The following is a 19,490-nucleotide window of genomic DNA, read 5'->3' as shown; positions in this document are numbered from 1 at the left end:
TTGGGGAGTAGGGAGGAGAGATAGGGACGCGGACAGTTAGCAAGTCTTGTGTGTGTGTGTGTGTGTGTGTGTGTGTGTGTGTGTGTGTTGCAAAAGTGAAAAAAAAAAAAACGTGTTGCAACATTGCGGTGGATATTAAGGGAGCACAGCGAGGCAGCGAGGAGAGGAGAGAAGTTATAAGTAATGAGACGAATAGATTATAACTGCTGGGAATTCAAGGTAACGTCGTGAGCTCTGTAAGTTTACGGCCAAGACACACAAATGAGAGAGCGATATCTGAAGGGAGAGCTAGGAAAGGCTGCGCATAGAGAACTCAGGAATCACGGAGTATATGCATGTAATTCCCAGAACGTCTTAGTAATAAAAAGATAAGGCAATTGTATAACGTTGTGTGCTCTTTAAGATCCCAGGAGGAAGGCTACGAAAAATTATATCTATCTTGAAGTATACATATAAAATCTAGAACTCCCTATGTACTTGAAAAAAAAATACTGAAAAACGTTGTGTAATTTGATTATTAAACGGAAATAATACGATACCGAATAACTTTACGAGTGTGGATGAAGTCTTCGGGGACGCTGTAGCAATGCAAAACAAACCAGATCTATGACGAAAGAACGTTGTGGATTATTAAAGAGAAACAGGACGGTAACGAAGAGCTTTGGGTGTGTGGATGAAGTCTTCGAGGCCCCGAGTGCAACAAAATGATTCTGCGTGTTATTCATTCAGAAAGACCAGAGAAATGTTTGAAGTCAAGTACCGTAGCGGCCCTTGATGTCGTGGCTGAGTGGGTCTTCTGTCGAGTGGCCTTGAGAGAGTAGAATGAAGTGGTCTTGACACAGACACGAGAGGGTACGATCTGGAGTATTCTGACATGATAACCGATGACAAAACACTGAAAGAACGTGTTGAAAGAAAATAACGCCACGAATCACTTGATGGGTGAAAAGAAACGTTGAGTGAGGGTAGGTAGATAGTAAAGCTCCAAAATATATGAAACGATGTGGAAAAAAGAAAAGAAAAACAGTGAACCAAGGCGATAAAAATATTACTACAAAACACAGGGCGGATAAAAAAGAATTTGTGAACTGAGGTGTGTTAGAAACTGCCGCAAAATATTTCACCAATACCAAAAACATTGAACGAAGGCGAACAAAAAACAACTACAAAACACATGACGGATGAAAAAGAAACAGTCAGTGAAAATATATGAAAGAAAACTGCCACAAAATATGAAAGTGGCACCAACAAACAACAAAGTAGTGATGAAAAAATAAACCTGCCATCGAAACACGAGCTGATAAGAAAACAATGAACGGCATTAAGTAAATCAAGAGAATAGATAAAATTAACCTTGAGTGCCATGACGCGTTTCCATATTCATTCTAGTTACTATTTGGTGATTTTGTGCAACTTCAGAAACTATAGTGTGAGGGATGATTAAAATAGCGAAGACTGTGGCCATTAATCTTCTGACCTCCATAGATTCTTCCTAATGTCAATAAAATGTCAATAAAATAATCGTACGCAAATCTCAAGGTAAAATTGAAGGGATTAATAGATTGATAAAAAAGAAATAAATAAAGCCGAAAAAAAACCCACAACAATTTAAATAAACATGTCTGAACGATTAAAGTCTCGCATCACCTTTCAAACAGTAAATTTGAACAAGACAGACCAAAGACAGCAACGAGAAAACAAAACGGCTATAACATAATTCCCAAACTCTCCTATACTCTTTACTTACTGATATATACCATTCCCAAACTCTCCTATTCTTCTCACGCAACGGTTTTCAGTATTTTTCTTCAAGTACAAAGGGAATTCTGGATTTTATATGTATACTTCAAGATAGATATAACTTTTTACTCACACATATATATACGAGTGCCATTCCCAAACTCCTGTTCTATCCACTCTCACATATATACCATTCCCAAACGCCTATTCTCTTTACTCTCACATATATACCATTTCCAAACTCGTATTCATTTTTACTCACACATTAATTACCTCTCCCAAACTCTCCTAATCTCTTTACTCACGCATATATACGAGTATCATTCCCAAACTCTTCTATTCTCTTTACTCACTCATATATACCATTCCCAAATTCTCTTCCTCTCTTTATTCAAACTTCCTGACGTGGCTGATCGAAGTACACTCAGAGATCGGTAGGGAAGAGCTGCCACCTTCGCAAAACTCGAGTAGAGATGGTGACAGCAAGACGCCTCACACACAGCCCCCCTTGTTGCGGCAGGAGCGTGGAGCGACTGGGGTGGCAGTGCGGAGGACCCGGCTTCTTTAGGACAGCCTTGTTATTCCCACGATGAAGGACAGGTAGAGGGGAGGTGAGAAGCGAGAAGTGACAGCTCGTTCGCGTGGGTAGTGGAGGTGGTGGCAGTGGCGGTGGTGGTGATGGAGAGACAAGGCAAGGATGTTCATTTCGCGTGGTGGTGGTGGTGGTGGTGGAGAGGACTGGGTAGGATATAGTAGTGGTGTTGGAGAGGCGGTATCAGTGGCGGTGGATGGATGGCGGCAGGCAAGACTTGGGCACATGATGGTGGTAGAGGGGAGGTTCTTGGACAACAGATGGATGGACGCCAACTACGTCTTCAGCGTGGGAGGAAGCGAGAGAGAGAGAGAGAGAGAGAGAGAGAGAGAGAGAGAGAGAGAGAGAGAGAGGTATGGGGAGGGAGGGGAAGCCTTCACTGCAGCGTCTGACGATGCACACTCGCCTGACGCACCACTGAGGGACGGAAAGGGAGAGGAAGGAAAGGAAAGGCAAGGTGGGAGGGAAGGGTAACAGTGCATGACAGTCCAGCAGAGGCGCCTGCAAATTATTCCTCGAGTCGTCCGTGAAAAAGTGCCATTACGCAGCCTTTTCTTGTGTGCCGTGGATGGAAGTGCGCTGGAAGTGTTATTGGGTGACTGGTGAGGGTGTGGCGGGGTGGTTTGGCTGTGAGGGATGTGGTGATATGAAATGCTTTGCAGAGAGAGAGAGAGAGAGAGAGAGAGAGAGAGAGAGAGAGAGAGAGAGAGACTAAAATTGTTTCCAAGTATCCCTGCAAGGTGGGCTTGGGGCAATTACATTATGTAGAATCGATTGCAATTAAAATTACCACCGTATGGCGCCGGGACCACACTGGGCTGCCTCACGCCTGGCCCTGGAGGAAGTCCGGGTGGCTGAGGAGTGGCCTGAGAGCCTCCCGCCAGTGTTGAGCTAATGGCTGCACACTGGACAGCTGCAGCGGGACAACAGTGTACATTAGTGTGAATCGCAAGCAACAAAACACACGTGCTTTTAGGAACAATAACTTACGTCACGACACACGTTTACAGTAGCAATTAATCACGCCGAACTAATGGGCAGGACACGGTAATGCTTGTAATTCATGTTCTCACTTAGGTAGCAGTAACAGGCCTTTAGAATACGTTATACAAGTTATAGAGATAACACACTTTTACGAGAAGGATAGGGAAGTGTTATCAAGTTTCATCACACGTGTAGTACTTGCAGGCTTTGTGGGGCACGCCGAAATATTCACGAGGATGTGTGTGTGTGTGTGTGTGTGTGTGTGTGTGTGTGTGTGTGTGTGTGTGTGTGTGTGTGTGTGTGTGTATGCAGTGGGGCGGCTCAGAGCTGCAGGAGGGATTCCATAGGGGGGAATGTTTGTCGACGCTGTAGAAAATTACTGTCGTTAAAGTTTATTTGATTAATAAAAGGGATGAGCCGCCCCCCCAAGTCCTCCCCTCACACTCCCCCAGGCTGCTCCCTCACCAACCAGGCACCCCCAAACCCATCGGCCATAGGAAGGAGGGAGGTTCGCTTGCTCTAGTTTCTCGTCAGGCGGCAAGCAGTGAGGTAGTGGGCACGTGGGTTCTTATCCCTCGGCTGTGGCGGTAACATTCTTCGTAGTGACTGCGTGAATACCGAAGGATTACCATTAGAGAACCTCCGATATAGTCTTGGACATCATTACTTGCACTGATATTCCTGTGTGTCCGAGAGTTAATCCATACTGCACAGAACCACGTTATTACTTTACTCTATGTACACACACACACACACACACACACACACACACACACACACACACACACACACACACACACACACACACACACACACACACACACACACACACACACCCGGTAGCTCAGTGGTTAGAGCGCTGGCTTCACAAGCCAGAGGACCGGGGTTCGATTCCCCGGCCGGTTGGAGATATTTGGGTGTGTCTCCTTTCACGTGTAGCCCCTGTTCACCTAGCAGTGAGTAGGTACGGGATGTAAATCGAGGAGTTGTGACCTTGTTGTCCCGGTGTGTGGTGTGTGCCTGGTCTCAGGCCTATCCGAAGATCGGAAATAATGAGCTCTGAGCTTGCTCCGTAGGGTAACGTCTGGCTGTCTCGTCAGAGACTGCAGCAGATCAAACAGTGAAACACACACACACACACACACACACACACACACACACACACACACACACACACACACACACACACACACACACACACACACACACACACACACACACCTCAAAAAATATCTTTTATCGTTTTCTTAATGTCATAGGTCACTTCCATGTATACATAAGCCCACTTGTTTCTTTCTTTCTCTCAACAACTATCCCTTGTATTATCCGTAACACCTCCGTTCCCCACGCAAATCCAGTCCTTCCATATCCCCCTCTCCCCATCTCCCCATCTCTTCCCACGCCTCGTAAAACATGGCGAACGTAGCGTGGCAACTGGAGGCTTCGACGGGAAAAGCACTGGATTCCCTTTAAGGCTGATTTTCCCGGCATGTGTTTATGCGGAAGGGAAGAGAGTTGCTCCTCTCCATCAGGTGGTGCCGTGACTCAGCGGAACTCAGGGCGTGTTTGGCGCCACGAGTAGGCACTGCACGAGACACGGTGTTGAACGGTGTTGGTGGGGAGCGTGAGGCGAGAAATATGAGTGGAGTATAAGGTGGGTAATTTGAATCGTGGAATATGAGGCGTGGGATATGAGGGTAGTGAAATTCTCTCTCTCTCTCTCTCTCTCTCTCTCTCTCTCTCTCTCTCTCTCTCTCTCTCTCTCTCTCTCTCTCTCTCTCTCTCTCTCTCTCTCTCTCTCTCTCTCTCTCTCTCTCTCTCTCTCTCTCTCTCTCTCTCTCTCTCTCTCTCTCTCTCTCTCTCTCTCTCTCTCTCTCTCTCCTCTCTCTCTCTCTCTCTCCCTCTCCATCTGGTACCTTTAATACCCCCAAGCCCCGTGTCCCTACCACCACCAACCCACCATAACAATACTTCAGGTGTGATACATACAGACACACGGTACACAAAGGACACTATTGGAATAAGCCTGTGTTAGAATAAGCTTGTATTAAGGTAAGCTTGTATTAGGGTTGTGTTAGGGGGATGCTCAGGCACGCCTCAACATCACTCAAGACAGTAACACGCCACCTCACGCCACGGACATGATGGAGAAGCGCCACACCACACGCAACCCTGCACCAGTCACCACGCCGCACGCTACTCTCATCACACGTTATCACCACCAGTCTTATTCGCCACAAACCACCCTCACCACACCATCCTCACTACTGACCACTCTTACTATCATCACACAGTCTCACCACACACCACCGTCAGCCACCACACTCAACCTTTCATGATTTTTTTTACGTGACTTCTTAATAATCCGTGACAATTACGGTGGTTTATCTCATTAGTAACGTGAGGGAGCGTGGGATTTTATTCTCCAAGGGCAACATCAACCTTTTTCTTCCCTCACGAACATGCACAAGAGAGGGAGGGAGGGAGGGAGAGGCAGAGTGATTCACGAGGGGGAAGTTAATTCAGTAATATTTGAGTGGGGATTATTATTTTTTTTTCTGAGGACGTTTGTCGTGTTATGTGAAGGCCAGTGCTATGAATGGGCCTGGTCTCTGCTGGTGTTCTTCTCGTTGTTGCGGTTGTTGTTGTTGTTGTTGTTGCTGGTGGTGGTGGTGGTAGTGTTGGTGGTGGTGTTGCTTTTATCCCTTGGCCTGCGTGCTGTTGCGCTGTGAGAGAGAGAGTCACGTTTTGCTGTTCCAAGTGCTTAGAAAGATCGGATAAAGATTGTTGTGTTAGTAATGGTGATGATGTGGAGTGATAGTGAGATAACCTGCTACTACTACTACTACTACTACTACTACTACTACTACTACTACTACTACTACTACTACTACTACTACTCTATCCTGTGGTGTTACAAACAAGTCTAGTGTTGAGTGAATGAAAGAATGAATGAATAGGTTGGTAAATAAGGAAATAAAATGTGTTGAAAGGATAAGTTGATGGCATTCTTTCATTTCTTTCCTCTTCTTTTATTCACTTTCGCTCCTTCTCTTTTACGAGTATTTCCCCCTCTCCCTTTCTTTCATTCTCTCCTTCTTGTAGTCTTTCGTTCGTATCTTTTTCTTTTCGGTCGCTCTTTCATTATTTCTTTTCCCTTTTCCTTCTTTCTCTTTTTTCATTATCTTATTTTCGCGTTCTTTCTTTCTTTCTTTCTTTCTTTCTTTCTTTCGTGTTCTTTCTTTTCCATCCATTCTTTTGTGTTTTTGTCTTTGTTTTCCTATCAGCCTTTCCTTTCTTCCTTTCTCTTGTTTTATCGTTTTTGCTTTCGGTTTTTCTTTTCTTTACTCCCTCCCTGCCTTCCTCTCTCTCTCTCTCTCTCTCTCTCTCTCTCTCTCTCTCTCTCTCTCTCTCTCTCTCTCTCTCTCTCTCTCTCTCTCTCTCTCTCTCTCTCTCTCTCTCTCTCTCTCTCTCTCCAGCCTCCCTCCCTTTCACCCTCCTTGTGGCAAAAGTTAACTCGGTAACACTCCCCGCGGCATCTAGGAGACAGCCGGGGCGACACCTGTGCAACGATATCCCCTTACTTATCTGGACAGTGCCGTGGTCGCGTCCCAATGAAAGCGTTAAGATAAGATTCAACCTTTATATATTTTTCCCAGTATAGTCTTTCGTTTATTTATTTTTCGCATCACAAGCTTTAACCAGCCTTGTGAGAACAGAAGACTAGTTAAACATCATGATGGGAGGAGAAAATGGAGCAGCTTGTCTCCTTTTGTCTTTTTTGAAGTTTCAGGACACGAAAGTATGTGGTTATTGAGTTTGTGTCGGTTATGCATGTTCTTACATTTCATCACGTGTCATTGATCACTCTTAATAATTTTTGAGGGTATAAGCGTCTTTCAAATCGTAACGCTGATGTTCTACTTCCTTACGGCATCATAATCCTTCGATAACTTTGTATTTTCTTGTTAAAGTGGAAAAAGAAAAAAGAAATATGAAGACGCGAATGTGAGTGATTCCTGAGGTAAAGTGTCATATTTGCATGTTTTTGTCTTGCAACATGCGTCACTAGTCACTCTTTAGTGATTTGAAAGCTATAATGGTCTTTCTAATAGTGGCACTGATGTCCTGTGTTGTGCGGTATTTCTGTTGTGTGGTATTTCGGTGGCGACTGACATGATCAAGTACCGCTCTGCCAGGAGAGACATACGTACGGACGCGGGAGGATATTTTTGTCTCATTGACTATAATACTTTGCGGTTGTATCACATTGCTGGCAGCCTCGGCCGCCGCTCCACACACACACACACACACACACACACACACACACACACACACACACACACACACACACACACACACACACACACACACACACACACACACACACACACACACACACACACACACACACACGTGTGGCGTGATGGAGGCCACTCTATACTATTCTGGAAGCAATATTTTTAAGACGCGGTGGCCGGATAATTGGACTCCCTACTAACTGTCTACTGTGACGCCCACCACAAGCCGGTGAGGAACGATACGCGGGCGGCGAGGCGAGGCCTGGGTGTGTGGGCGGCGCGGCGGCCTTGCGTGGGTGGTTGTGTATCCTTGTCTTGTTTTTCACTTTTGATATATAAAGAAACATCGATGGTCGGGTTATTATTTTCTTCCAGAATCTATTCTTGGTGACGTCATTCTTAGAAGTCAATTTTTATCCTTACTCTCACAATTTATGGTGTGTTTGACCTCGTTGTTATATTACTGCTGCTGCTGCCGCTGGTAGTGGTACTGTGGCCTACCCGTCATCGAAGCGTCACGTGTTAGTACTAGCACAGCTGCTCAGCAGAGCACGGAAGTTGTGTTGATCGGTGTCTCAGGTTGTTTGTGCAAAGGGCAAGTGTTGGCGCCATCGTGTGCTCTGCAACAGAAACAATCCTTGACGGAACACTTATGGCGAGGAGGCAACACAAATAACGGAATCTCGTCATTCAGGAGCCAAATATAGATATGTGAGTGTCATATTACTTTATATTTTGGTAATTGCGCCTCTGGTTACCTCTTGATCTCTTCCCATGTAACACAATACCACACTAGCCCACCGTGCTTTCCTCGTGAAGGTGTTAGTGTCACTATTGGCCTTGGAACTCAGAGATGTGTGGAAGGTTGACTTGGTTGGGTATCCGCTTCCTGTCTGGCCTGTGATGGAAACAAAGCCAGACTGGAATTTGAATCAGCGGTGGATGTCTTTATATTGAAGCTGTTAACCGTTTCGCTCCTAATGACAATGTGATACTCGTTAATTAATTTCACCCTAGACTGTTTTAATTGAGTAGAGATAAAACTGCATGAACTTAAAGCTCTGAACCCCTCCATCACTCCTTTTACCATTAGCAGTGTCTTCTGAAATCATAGTTTAAATTTATACCACATCTTTTTACCACATTGAAGGAGAAACCATATCATTCGAAAGACTAATTCTCTCTTTGTATCTTTTTAAATCAACGTACAAATCATCTTTCAAGACACGAGTGGAAGGAGAAAAGTAAAATCAAGTATTATGAATATTGGCTGGACAGTGAAGGAAATGGAAGAGGGGGAGAACAAAGTAAAGGTAGGGAATAAAAGAAAGAAAGAAGAAAAAAAGAATAGGGGAGAGAAGGATCAATTCATTTCTCAGGACCCAGCTGTCTCGCACGTTTACCCTGAGGCTGGGCTGAGGGAGGCAGAGGGCAAGGGGAGAGGAAGGGTGACGGAGATGAAGAGAGAGAGAGAGAGAGAGAGAGAGAGAGAGAGAGAGAGAGAGAGAGAGAGAGAGAGAGAGAGAGAGAGAGAGAGAGAGAGAGAGAGAACCTATACGTGTGCAAGAAAGTTGGTGCAGAAAGACAGTAGGTAGGGTGAGAAGACTAGAAATTTTATCGCTTAATTGTTTTCTTGAGACGTGAGTGGACTGGAAAGGTCGTTATAAGTTATTCAAGAGAACTTATATGAGGGAAGGGGAATAGACAAACACCAGGGGAGGATGAGTAGAGAGAAGACTGGAAATTTTATCACCCCTTGGTGTCATCAGAACGCGACTTAAGTGAAGAGGTTATACGTTATTCGATCGCTAGTTGGTGTGATACGGTGCAAGGTGAGAAGCAGAGTTATGATTACCGCACCTGAAAGACACTGAAGTTTGTGACAGTGTGGTCTGAAGTGGAAGGCTGCAATGACTTTGACGAGGTGATGATGCTTATTGTGAAGAGGTGATGACGATGATGATTGATGATGATGATGATACGTTTTATAGAACAGTCTAACATCTCCAATTTTGCGTCAACGATATGGTGTGTGTGTGTGTGTGTGTGTGTGTGTGTGTGTGTGTGTGTGTGTGTGTGTGTGTGTGTGTGTGTGTGTGCGTGCGTGCGTGCGCCCACTCACCGCCCCATCCACCCACGCAGGACCACGGTAGAGAGGCCCTAGGACCCAGCAGGCAGTAGCACCTCCACCTCGTGTTTGTTTATCTCCATCGCCACCCTCCTCCCTCCCCAGCCTAGTGACGTCACTGCCACACCCTCGCCCCTTTGTTTACCAGCTGGGGGTGTGGCGGAGTGTGGGGATTAAGGGGAGACACTGGAGGTGGAAGGGCGTGAAGGGACGACTGGTGGGGAAATACGGGACGAGTGAGTGAATGAGTGAGTAAGCGGGGCGTGAGTCATGACATAGTGCGGGAACAGATAGTGAGCGGATGGCGAGGCGTGAGGGAGTGTGACTAAAGCGAGGATTGTGAGAGACGAGCATGTGAGGGCAGATGGCGAGGCAGATGGAGGTGTGAAAGGGGCGTGAGGGAGGCTGCGTCACACGTGTGGGCGGGGGTCGCTCGAGGGGCGCCAGCTGAGCGACAACTGTTTACGATCTGACCCAGCCATTAAGGCCTCCCCGAGCCTGGCACAGAGGGAAACAAGGGGGACGAGGGGGTGAAGGGACGGGGATAGACGCGCCCTCTCTGATAGATGGATAGATAGATAGATGGGTGGTCTGGTAAAATGAATGGTGTATGGATGGGTGGATAGATGGATAGCCTGGTGAGGTGAATGGACATATGGATGGACAGATTGATGGTTAGATCGGTGTATGGCTGGATAGGTAATTGGATTGACCGGTGAGATGAATGGTTGCGTGGATGGATGGATAGATGGATAATTTGGCAAAGTGCTAAATAAGAAGATAGACGGGCATGTATGTTGATGATAATGCTGACGATAATGGTGATGGTGATGGTAGTGGTGATAGTGACAGTGTTAGTGATAGATATAATGTTAACAAATGACGATGACAACAGTAAAAAACACAATCAACAACATTTATATCATTACTCTCATCACCAAAACCATCATCATAATAAAAGCAGTAATGACAGCAGCACCAGCAGTAGTAATAGCAGCATCAACAGCCGTAGTAACATTAGAATCCGAACTAGCAGTAGTAGTAGCAGTAGTAGTAGTAGCAGTAGAAGTACCTTCCCCAATTGGTTTCAGTGGGAGCGGTAGAGGCAATAATTCCAGATTAGTGCGAGCCGAGAGCTATAACACCAACACTTGATCAAGGGTTATTAATCTGCAATATAGGAGCGAACCATGCCAGGGGCTCGTGGAGGGGGACGGGGAGTGGAGAGGGGAAAGAGGGGAGAAAGGAAGGATGGGGATGGGGAGGGGCGGCGTGCATAGCAACAATAGGAGAGGGAGGGCAGGGAGGAGCGACGGAGAGATAGGAAAGGAAGAAAGGAGAGGAAAAGAAAGACAAAGCTAGACAATGGTAAGACACTTCAGCCGTGGAATAGGAGGTAGTCTCTCTCTCTCTCTCTCTCTCTCTCTCTCTCTCTCTCTCTCTCTCTCTCTCTCTCTCTCTCTCTCTCTCTCTCTGGCACCATCGTCACCACCACCCTCTGCCTCGTCAGGTCCTTCAGTGTTTACTCTGTCCAGGCCATTGTCTGTTTGTGTGAGGGGCGAAGGGAAAATGTGGATACAGTGGAGAGAGAGAGAGAGAGAGAGAGAGAGAGAGAGAGAGAGAGAGAGAGAGAGAGAGAGAGGAGGGAGGAGGGAGGAGGGAGGGAGGGAGGAGGAGGGAGGGAGGGAGGAGAGAGAGAGAGAGAGAGAGAGAGAGAGAGAGAGAGAGAGAGAGAGAGAGAGAGAGAGAGAGAGAGAGAGAGAGAGAGAGAGAGAGAGAGAGAGAGAGAGAGAGAGAATGTGTGTGTTTTGCGTTATGCTTTTATTTCTGTAATACTTCTATCGTTTTTACTACTGCTACTGCTGCTGCTGCTGCTGCTGCTACTGCTACTGCTACTGCTACTGCTACTGCTACTGCTACTACTACTACTACTACTACTACTGCTGCTACTACTGGTACTGCTACTGCTACTACTACTACTACTACTACTACTACTACTACTACTACTACTACTACTACTACTACTACTACATAATAGATGGAATGGAATATCTTAAAGTAGTATTAATAATAGTAAAATATATATATACTCACTTTGCTAGAAATACGCAGAGTAGTAACTAAATGAAATAATGTGGATGAGAGTGTTGCTTCAATTCTAGCATTTCATCAGTCTCTCATCCACACATTCAGTCAGTCAGTTAGTCAGTCAGTCAGTCAGTCAGTCTCCGCCTCACTCACTCTTTCAGTTACTTTGATATGTAATGTATGTGTGTATTTATTAGTCATCTATTTTATTCATCTCTCTCTCTCTCTCTCTCTCTCTCTCTCTCTCTCTCTCTCTCTCTCTCTCTCTCTCTCTCTCTCTCTCTCTCTCTCTCTCTCTCTCTCTCTCTCTCTCTCTCTCTCTCTCTCTCTCTCTCTCTCTCTCTCTCTCTCTCTCTCTCTCTCTCTCTGTTTATTTTGTGCATGTCTTTCTGTCGTTGTTTTGTTTCATGTGTCTCTTATTTATCTTTGTGTTGTGCTTCTCATTGTTTTTTTTTTCGTTCCATTGTTTGGCTTGATCATAATTGCATATTTCTATTCATCCATACGTCCAAGCATTCATCCCTCCATACATCCCCCCCACCCCTCTGTCCACCCATTGATACATCCATCTACATGCCCATCTATTAATCTTCCAGCCTCCCCACTCATAACTACATATCTCATTTTATTGACCTATTTCACTTCCTTGATTTATGTATTGCCTGCCCCTTCTTTCTGTGTTTGTTTTCACGTTTACTTCCATGTATTTATTTATCTCTGGTCATCTTCTTTGTGACCTACTTCACACACACAGCCAGTGGCCTCATCTTGCCCCCGGAGCTGTGTGTGGCGCGGTCGGGGCGGTGCGAGGCGGGGCAAGGCGGGGCTGGGCTGGGCGGGGCGGAATCGGGGCGGGGCGGAACGGGGCGGGGCGGGTCCTGGAGTGGGGTGGAGGGTGGCGGTGGGTGATGGATGTCAGTAAGGAGGTGGCTATATTGGACGCCCGGAGCTGGGAAACTGGGAAACAGATCGTTACCACCGCCAGACGCCCCCATATAACCCACACCCGCACCAGCGAATACTGGGGCGGAAAGCTAACCTCACTCCACCCCAGCCAGCCACCAGCCACCCTTCCACCCTGCCACCCTGCCGCCCTGCCACAGCATTACGAGGCACCCCCGGTGTGGCCTTCTGGTGAGAGGGCTTGAAGGAAAGAAGGTTGTTGTGGGAGGCAGACATTCGAGGCTTATTTGAGGCTTTCCTACAGCCCTGGGAGTGTGGCGGGGTGATGGTAGTAGTGGTGGTGGTGGCTGGTGAGGGCTGCTGCTCCTTGGCGGGCGCAGTGTCTCGTCTGTAACACATCGTTCTTTTAAAAATTCATGTGCTGGGAAACAACAGGCGGTACAGGTCGAGTTAGCATGCACAGCAGCTCCCCGACGGAACATCACCAAAATAGCATCATTAACCAATGGAAGGAAGGGAAGAAAGTGGCGTCATCAATACCGCCGGGCCGACCAATCCCAGGCGGCGCTGCTCAGACCCCGCCCAGCAGGCTTGCGTCACTGATGACGTCAGCAACTTGCGTCAGGAGAAGACCTCAATATCAGCTGGTTTGGAAATGTGGATGGAGGGAATTTTTGTTTTGGTCTTTTGAGTCACAGAGTATGAGAGCCAATTAACAAAGTAGCGGCCTGGACAGCGGCGGCCCGGAGACAAATGGCTCTTTGTTGAGGGATGGCGCGGTGGTCTGCCGAGGGGAATTGAAGAGGTTTTCAAAAATATTGTTTAGCTGTAGGAGGCGTGGCTCTCCAGCCGTGGGGAGGCGGTATTGCTATGGCGATGGTGGGGTGGGGGAGGGTTGCCATAGTGAGGCGCGGTCAAGAGTTTCCTGTGACGTAAGACGTGTGTGTGTGTGTGTGTGTGTGTGTGTGTGTGTAGGCAGTGAAGTAGTGATGCTGATTGTATGATGGTGTCGTATGCTGTCGAGATGTGTGTGGCTGTGATGCTGCGGGTGGAGCAGTATGTGGATAGTGGTGGAGGTGATGCTGGCTCCATGGATGTTGGTGAATGCAGGCTGTGGTGGTGTTAATATTGAGGAATGGTGCTGGTGGAGGGGATGATGGTTCTGTGAATGGTGGTGGTGTGAGTGGTATGGTGTTAAGTTGATGATAATGTATAATGATGGTGATGCTGTGAGATGTGGTAGTAGTAGTAGTAGTTGTTGTAGTAGTAGTAGTAATAGCAGTATTATTATTATTATTATTATTATTTATTATTATTATTATTATTATTATTATTATTATTATTATTATTATTATTATTATTATTATTATTATTAGTAAGTAGTAGTAGTAGTAGTAGCAGTAGTAGCAGTAGTAGTAGTAACAGTGGTAGTAGTGAAAGTAGTAGTAGTTGTTATAGTGATGGTAGCAGTGGTAAGTAGTAGTAGTAGTTGTTATAATAATGATGATAGTAGTAGTAAGTAGTAGTAGTAGTACTAGTGGTAGTAGTAGAAGTAGTAGTAGTAGTAGTAGTAGTAGTAGTAGTAGTAGTAGTAGTAGTAGTAATAGTGCTGGTGGTAGTGGTGGTGGTAGATTAATAACAGTAGCGGCAGTAGCAGTAGTATAGTAGAACAACAGCAGCAGTCGTCGTAAAGTTGCTGTGTGGAGTACTGTCAGTGAGAATGAGTGGCACTGAGAGTGGCTCTAGCGCTGGTAGTTGTGAAGGAGATGACGTGGCACTGTGGCACTGAATAAATAGCAAGGATGGTGATGACTGGATTGACATGATGGTGGTGGTGGTGGTGGTATTGGTGTAGTGGATGACAGTAGTGGGGGATGTGCGGGGCAGTGGTGATGGCGGGCTGTGAGTAGGGCGAGGCAAGCAGCTACACATATCTCTCATCCGTCCTTCCCTCTTTGCATCACTCACTCTCTCCTTATTCTTACACCACAGCATTTCTCTACCCGGGGATCCTGACGCAGCATCTTCAGGATCCTCGCAGGGCATCTCGAGTGTGTAGTAAGACGCAGAAGTAGAAATGAAGACACTCCTCTCTTTGTCTTCCCGTCCTTCATCTCTCGGGACAGCTAAAACATTCCAGAAATCTAGGAATGAAACTTGGAATGCTGGACGGTAGAGGAGGATGGGAATCAGATATGTCCTCTTAAAAATTTAATGTGTCTCCCTGCCTTTGTTTCGTAACCATATTTATCATTCCTCCTATTAGATTTCACCTTTAAACAGGGACTCACCTGAAAGTACTTAGTTGTGGGGCGTCACTCACTTATTCTCACTTATCTTCCATCACTTGTCTTCCAATCACTTATTCTCATTGACACACGAGCTCTTGTATGGGTGGGCAGTTAAGTAGTTATGTCTCTCCCTCTCTAATCTATTGGTGTTCTTTCGTGTTTTTAAATGTTTCGGTGATGTAACCCGACTATATTTAACTGGGTGGTGTGGATGTTTTGGGGGTTTGTAGCCGTGTTTGCATAGTCCCAGCGATAGTTAAGGAAAAGGTAGGCCGTATGTAGGAAAAAATAGCCGCGTTTTATTTGCATTACTCTTGTCGATACTGTAACACGACTACTTTTAAGTGGCTGTAGAGTGTTTACATTATCCATAGTAGAAGAAAGGATATTGCACTGTCAATATGAAAAACATCCCCGTTCTGTTTGCATTATTCTTCTCGCTACTATAACACAACTAGTACTTTTAACTGACTGTGGTGTCGAGGACTGTTTGCTACACATAACGCATATGAGAACCCAGCTGATCACCTCTGTGGCCATTCAGATTAGTCCTTCTGAGAGCCCAAAGTGTTTTAAGAATACTAGTCTTGTGATAAATAAAGTTAGAGATATCTGACATGCTTTAATCATATATCACCTCCGTCTCTTTAACCCCGTGAGTACCATGACGCGTTTCCAAATTCGTTCTGGTTACTATTTGGTGATTTTACACAGCTTCAGAAACTTATTTGGGCATTAGAATAGTGGAGACTGTGGCCATTAATCTTCTGACCTCCATAGACCCTTCCTAATGCAAATAAAATCGTCTAATCATCCCCGAAAATCACGATAAAAATGCGACTCAATATCGAAGGGGTTAAGAATATTTCATGTTTCTGAGGCTAAGTGATACATGAATGAAGCAAAAACATCTGGTAAAAGCAATAGAGACCTTGTGATAAATGAAACTAATGCTCTGACATATCATTCAATCGTATATCACCTCCGTTCTTTAAAAGTCCAGAGCATTTTACGTTTCTGAGGGTGAGTGATGTATGGCTGTGGCGGAAACATCAACTACTACCCCGCAATCCTTTCATACTTGATGATGTGGAGCGGTACTTTTATCTGAGCCTGTAAAGAGATGATGGGGTGGAGAAAGAAGTCCCGTCAGCGTATTACAAATCATCACTGGGAGGATGTGACGTGAATAGCTGCCCTGACTTCACTTAGCTGGCTTTTTTTGTCGAGTGAAAGTGAAAAGAAAATTAAAGGGAGAGGAAAAGAAGTCATCATACCATTGCTGTTTCCGGATGGGTCTTCTTAAAAACTGTTATAATATTAGTGCGTCTCTCTCTCTCTCTCTCTCTCTCTCTCTCTCTCTCTCTCTCTCTCTCTCTCTCTCTCTCTCTCTCTCTCTCTCTCTCTCTCTCTCTCTCTGTGTGTGTGTGTGTGTGTGTGTGTGTGTGTGTGTGTGTGTGTGTGTGTGTGTGTGTGTGTGTGTGTGTGTGTGTGTGTTCTAGATTTTCTTTTCATTCCCTTTCTTGAAGTATTTTTAATGGCAGAGGCCTAGGATAGGCATCGTAACTGTCATGAAAAATTTATTGTGTACGGAGAAGCAATATTTGGTTGTCAGAATTTAAAGAATTAAGGAAAAAGGGAAGAAAAACTCCCTTTATCTCGATCACTACCAACAATATTTTTTTCACTTCCGTTTTCATTCTTTTCCTTCCGTTTTTCTTTTCCCCTCCGACAACTCTGTAGATAGGCCTAGAAACGAAAGAAGAAAAAAAAAAAAAAGTGAAGCTAGGCGCCTAAAATGTGCCGCTCCATATGGAAAACAGCATGAATGTTCAAAAGAAGAAAGAAGAGAGAAAAAAATAGAATCCCGAGTCAGCTTAGTTTCCAAGGCGACCCGATGCTCCCTTCCAGAAAGATTCCAAGTCCAACTTTGATTAAAATCCTCGAGTAATATTGTTGGGCGTCCCTGCAGAGTGACGGAGTGGTGCGTGGGGAACTCGGTCACTCGTTGTCCTGTCAGACGGGCAGCGGAGTCTTGATTATGTGGAGAAGAAGGAGGAAAGGAAGGAGGGAGATAGTCGGATTGATGAGTGATTGGAAGAACGGGCAAGACTAGGGGAGGAGCGGCTGGCTGGCTGGCTGGCTGGCTGGCTGGCTGGGCTGGCTGAGCTGGGATGGACTGGGCTGGGGTTGAAAAGGGAAAGGCAGTGAGTGGGTGAAGGAATGTCCAATAAATGAACAGGCAGATAGACAGGCAGACAGACAGACAGACAGACAGGAACAATCTCCCCTAACCCCACCCCCGGGACCCAGGATTGTTAACTCATTATTTTCCTTCCTCCATTAGCATCAAACCTTTCCTTGGCCTTCATAGTTATTCACGCCCCAAGCACCCAATGAACAACCCAGAAGAGCTTCTCCCTGGGGTGCTCAAAGCTTCTGCATCCTGCACCCCCACCCACCTGTGTAAAACTTCACCTTGTCCCTCAACTAACGGGAGGTGCTGGAGAGGGGCGGAGTGGGAATGGTGGAGGGGATACGGGTGTCGAAGGGCGTGCCGGAGAAGGCGTGAGTGATCGATCAGTGTTTGTTGTTCAATAGAGATGTTGGGTCGTCGGTACCTTATTATAGACTTCCTTCCTCTCCTCTTCACCTCTTCATTCTCCTCCAGCTCTTCTGTCCACCACCACCACCACCACCACCACCACCACCACCACCACCACCACCACCACCATCACCACCACCACCTCCTCCTCCTTCTCCTCCTCCTTCTCGTCCTCGTCCTCGTCCTCGTCCTCCTCCTCCTCCTCCTCCTCCTCCTCCTCCTCCTCCTCCTCCTCCTCCTCCTCCTCCTCCTCCTCCTCCTCCTCCTCCTCCTCCTTCTCCTCCTTCTCCTTCTCCTTCTCCTCCTCCTCCTCCTCCTCCTCCTCCTCCTCCTCCTCCTCCTCCTCCTCCTCCTCCTTCTTTACCTCCACCACCATCACCACAGCCACTTTGATCTTAAGTGTCTATTGTGATTCTTCCCTCACCCTTCTCTCCTCTTTTCATCCTCCCTTTCTCTCCCCTTTTCTCTCTTTCTCCTTTCTCTTTTTCTCTTTCTCTTTTTCCCTCCCCCCCTTTTTCTTGTCTCTCACATGAAAGTTTGATAAAAATCTAAAGGTCAGGGATGCCGCATAATAGCGAGGTGCTGGGTATTGGGCATCCCTCGTCACACACACACACACACACACACACACACACACACACACACACACACACACACACACACACACACACACACACACACACACACACACACACACACACACACACACACACACACACACACACACACACACACACACACTATTCTTTCTCTCTTTTTATCTTTAAAGAATCTTGCTGAGTTGAACACGCAAGGGATATTTTTAGCGTCGCATTATTCAAGTCATTATTCTCTTTTGATTACTATCCCTTCACTCCGTCTACGTAAGCACTTGTAGATTAGTAGAAGTCGTGGTAGAGAGGTTACATGTACACCCCATAGAACCTGTGTTACTGTCTCTTTATTTGTCGATTAAGTGCCCAAGGAGTGAAACGAATGAAGGAAGCGATAAATACCCTGTAGAACACCTCTTTGCGAATTGGTAGAAGTAGTGGATAGCTTATATTTAGAGCAAAACCCGCATTAATATCATTTCTTTTCATCGGTAAGTGCATAAGCGGTGAAGTGAATGAAGGAAGCGATGAAAACCCTTAGGAACTCTGCTCGCCCTTCGCTATCTTTGCACCAGTTTCATGTTCTTTCCGTCTCCTCCCACAGGTGCTGGGAGCGAGGAGGATGGCTCTCCACTGGGAAAAGCTTTCGCCGGCGGAGTTTCAGCAGTTGCAGGATTTGACAACATGTGAGTACCTCCTCTTGTGTGTGTGTGTGTGTGTGTGTGTGTGTGTGTGTGTGTGTGTGTGGTGTGGATTGTTTGTTTGTATGACCGTAGTTTTGTTATTGGTGATAGTGGTAGTGGTGGTGGTATTTCTGTGCATGAGTTATAAGTATTTACATGTTCACAAAATTGAGTTTAAATAGACGAGGATGATGGGTAGAAGAATTGAGGACTGTTACATATAAGCCTTAAGTCTCCTTGAAACATCCTTTATTCTCTTACGTTATTGTGTGCTGGTTTGGCAATTTTGATGCATATTCCAAGACTCCATCCTGGCTGTAATCAAAAGAATAGTACATCAGACTGTATTAGTTAATAAGTTAAACACAAGTGGTGGTACCGTAGAGTTTCACTACATCCCTTCTGCTCTTACGTTATTGTGTGCTGGTTAGGCAATTGTTATGCATATTCCAAGACTCCACCTTGGCTGTAATCATAAGAACTGTACATCAGACGTGTGTTAGTGAGTTAGTAAGTTAAACACGAGTGGCGGGTACCGTAGAATTTCATGATGCACGTTCGCTCCTTGCTAACCTTCGTGGC

The 19,490-nt window shown here is 45.9% G+C and overlaps 1 protein-coding gene across 1 annotated transcript in view; it reads left to right on the top strand.

Moving 5' to 3' along the window:
* The window catches only part of LOC123499703 (diacylglycerol kinase beta-like), a 69,843-nt gene that overhangs the window by 26,541 nt on the left and 23,812 nt on the right, over nucleotides 1–19,490 (top strand). Inside the window, exon 3 of the mRNA XM_045248104.1 lies at nucleotides 18,830–18,911. Coding sequence (XP_045104039.1) covers nucleotides 18,848–18,911 — 64 coding nt within the window. The 5' untranslated portion in view covers nucleotides 18,830–18,847. The remainder of the gene's footprint in view (nucleotides 1–18,829; nucleotides 18,912–19,490) is intronic.

Source organism: Portunus trituberculatus, chromosome 50, assembly GCF_017591435.1.
Source record: "Portunus trituberculatus isolate SZX2019 chromosome 50, ASM1759143v1, whole genome shotgun sequence".
Lineage (NCBI taxonomy): Eukaryota > Metazoa > Arthropoda > Malacostraca > Decapoda > Portunidae > Portunus > Portunus trituberculatus.
Note: the sequence above shows the minus strand (reverse complement) of the source record. Positions and strands in the feature narration are given on the sequence as shown.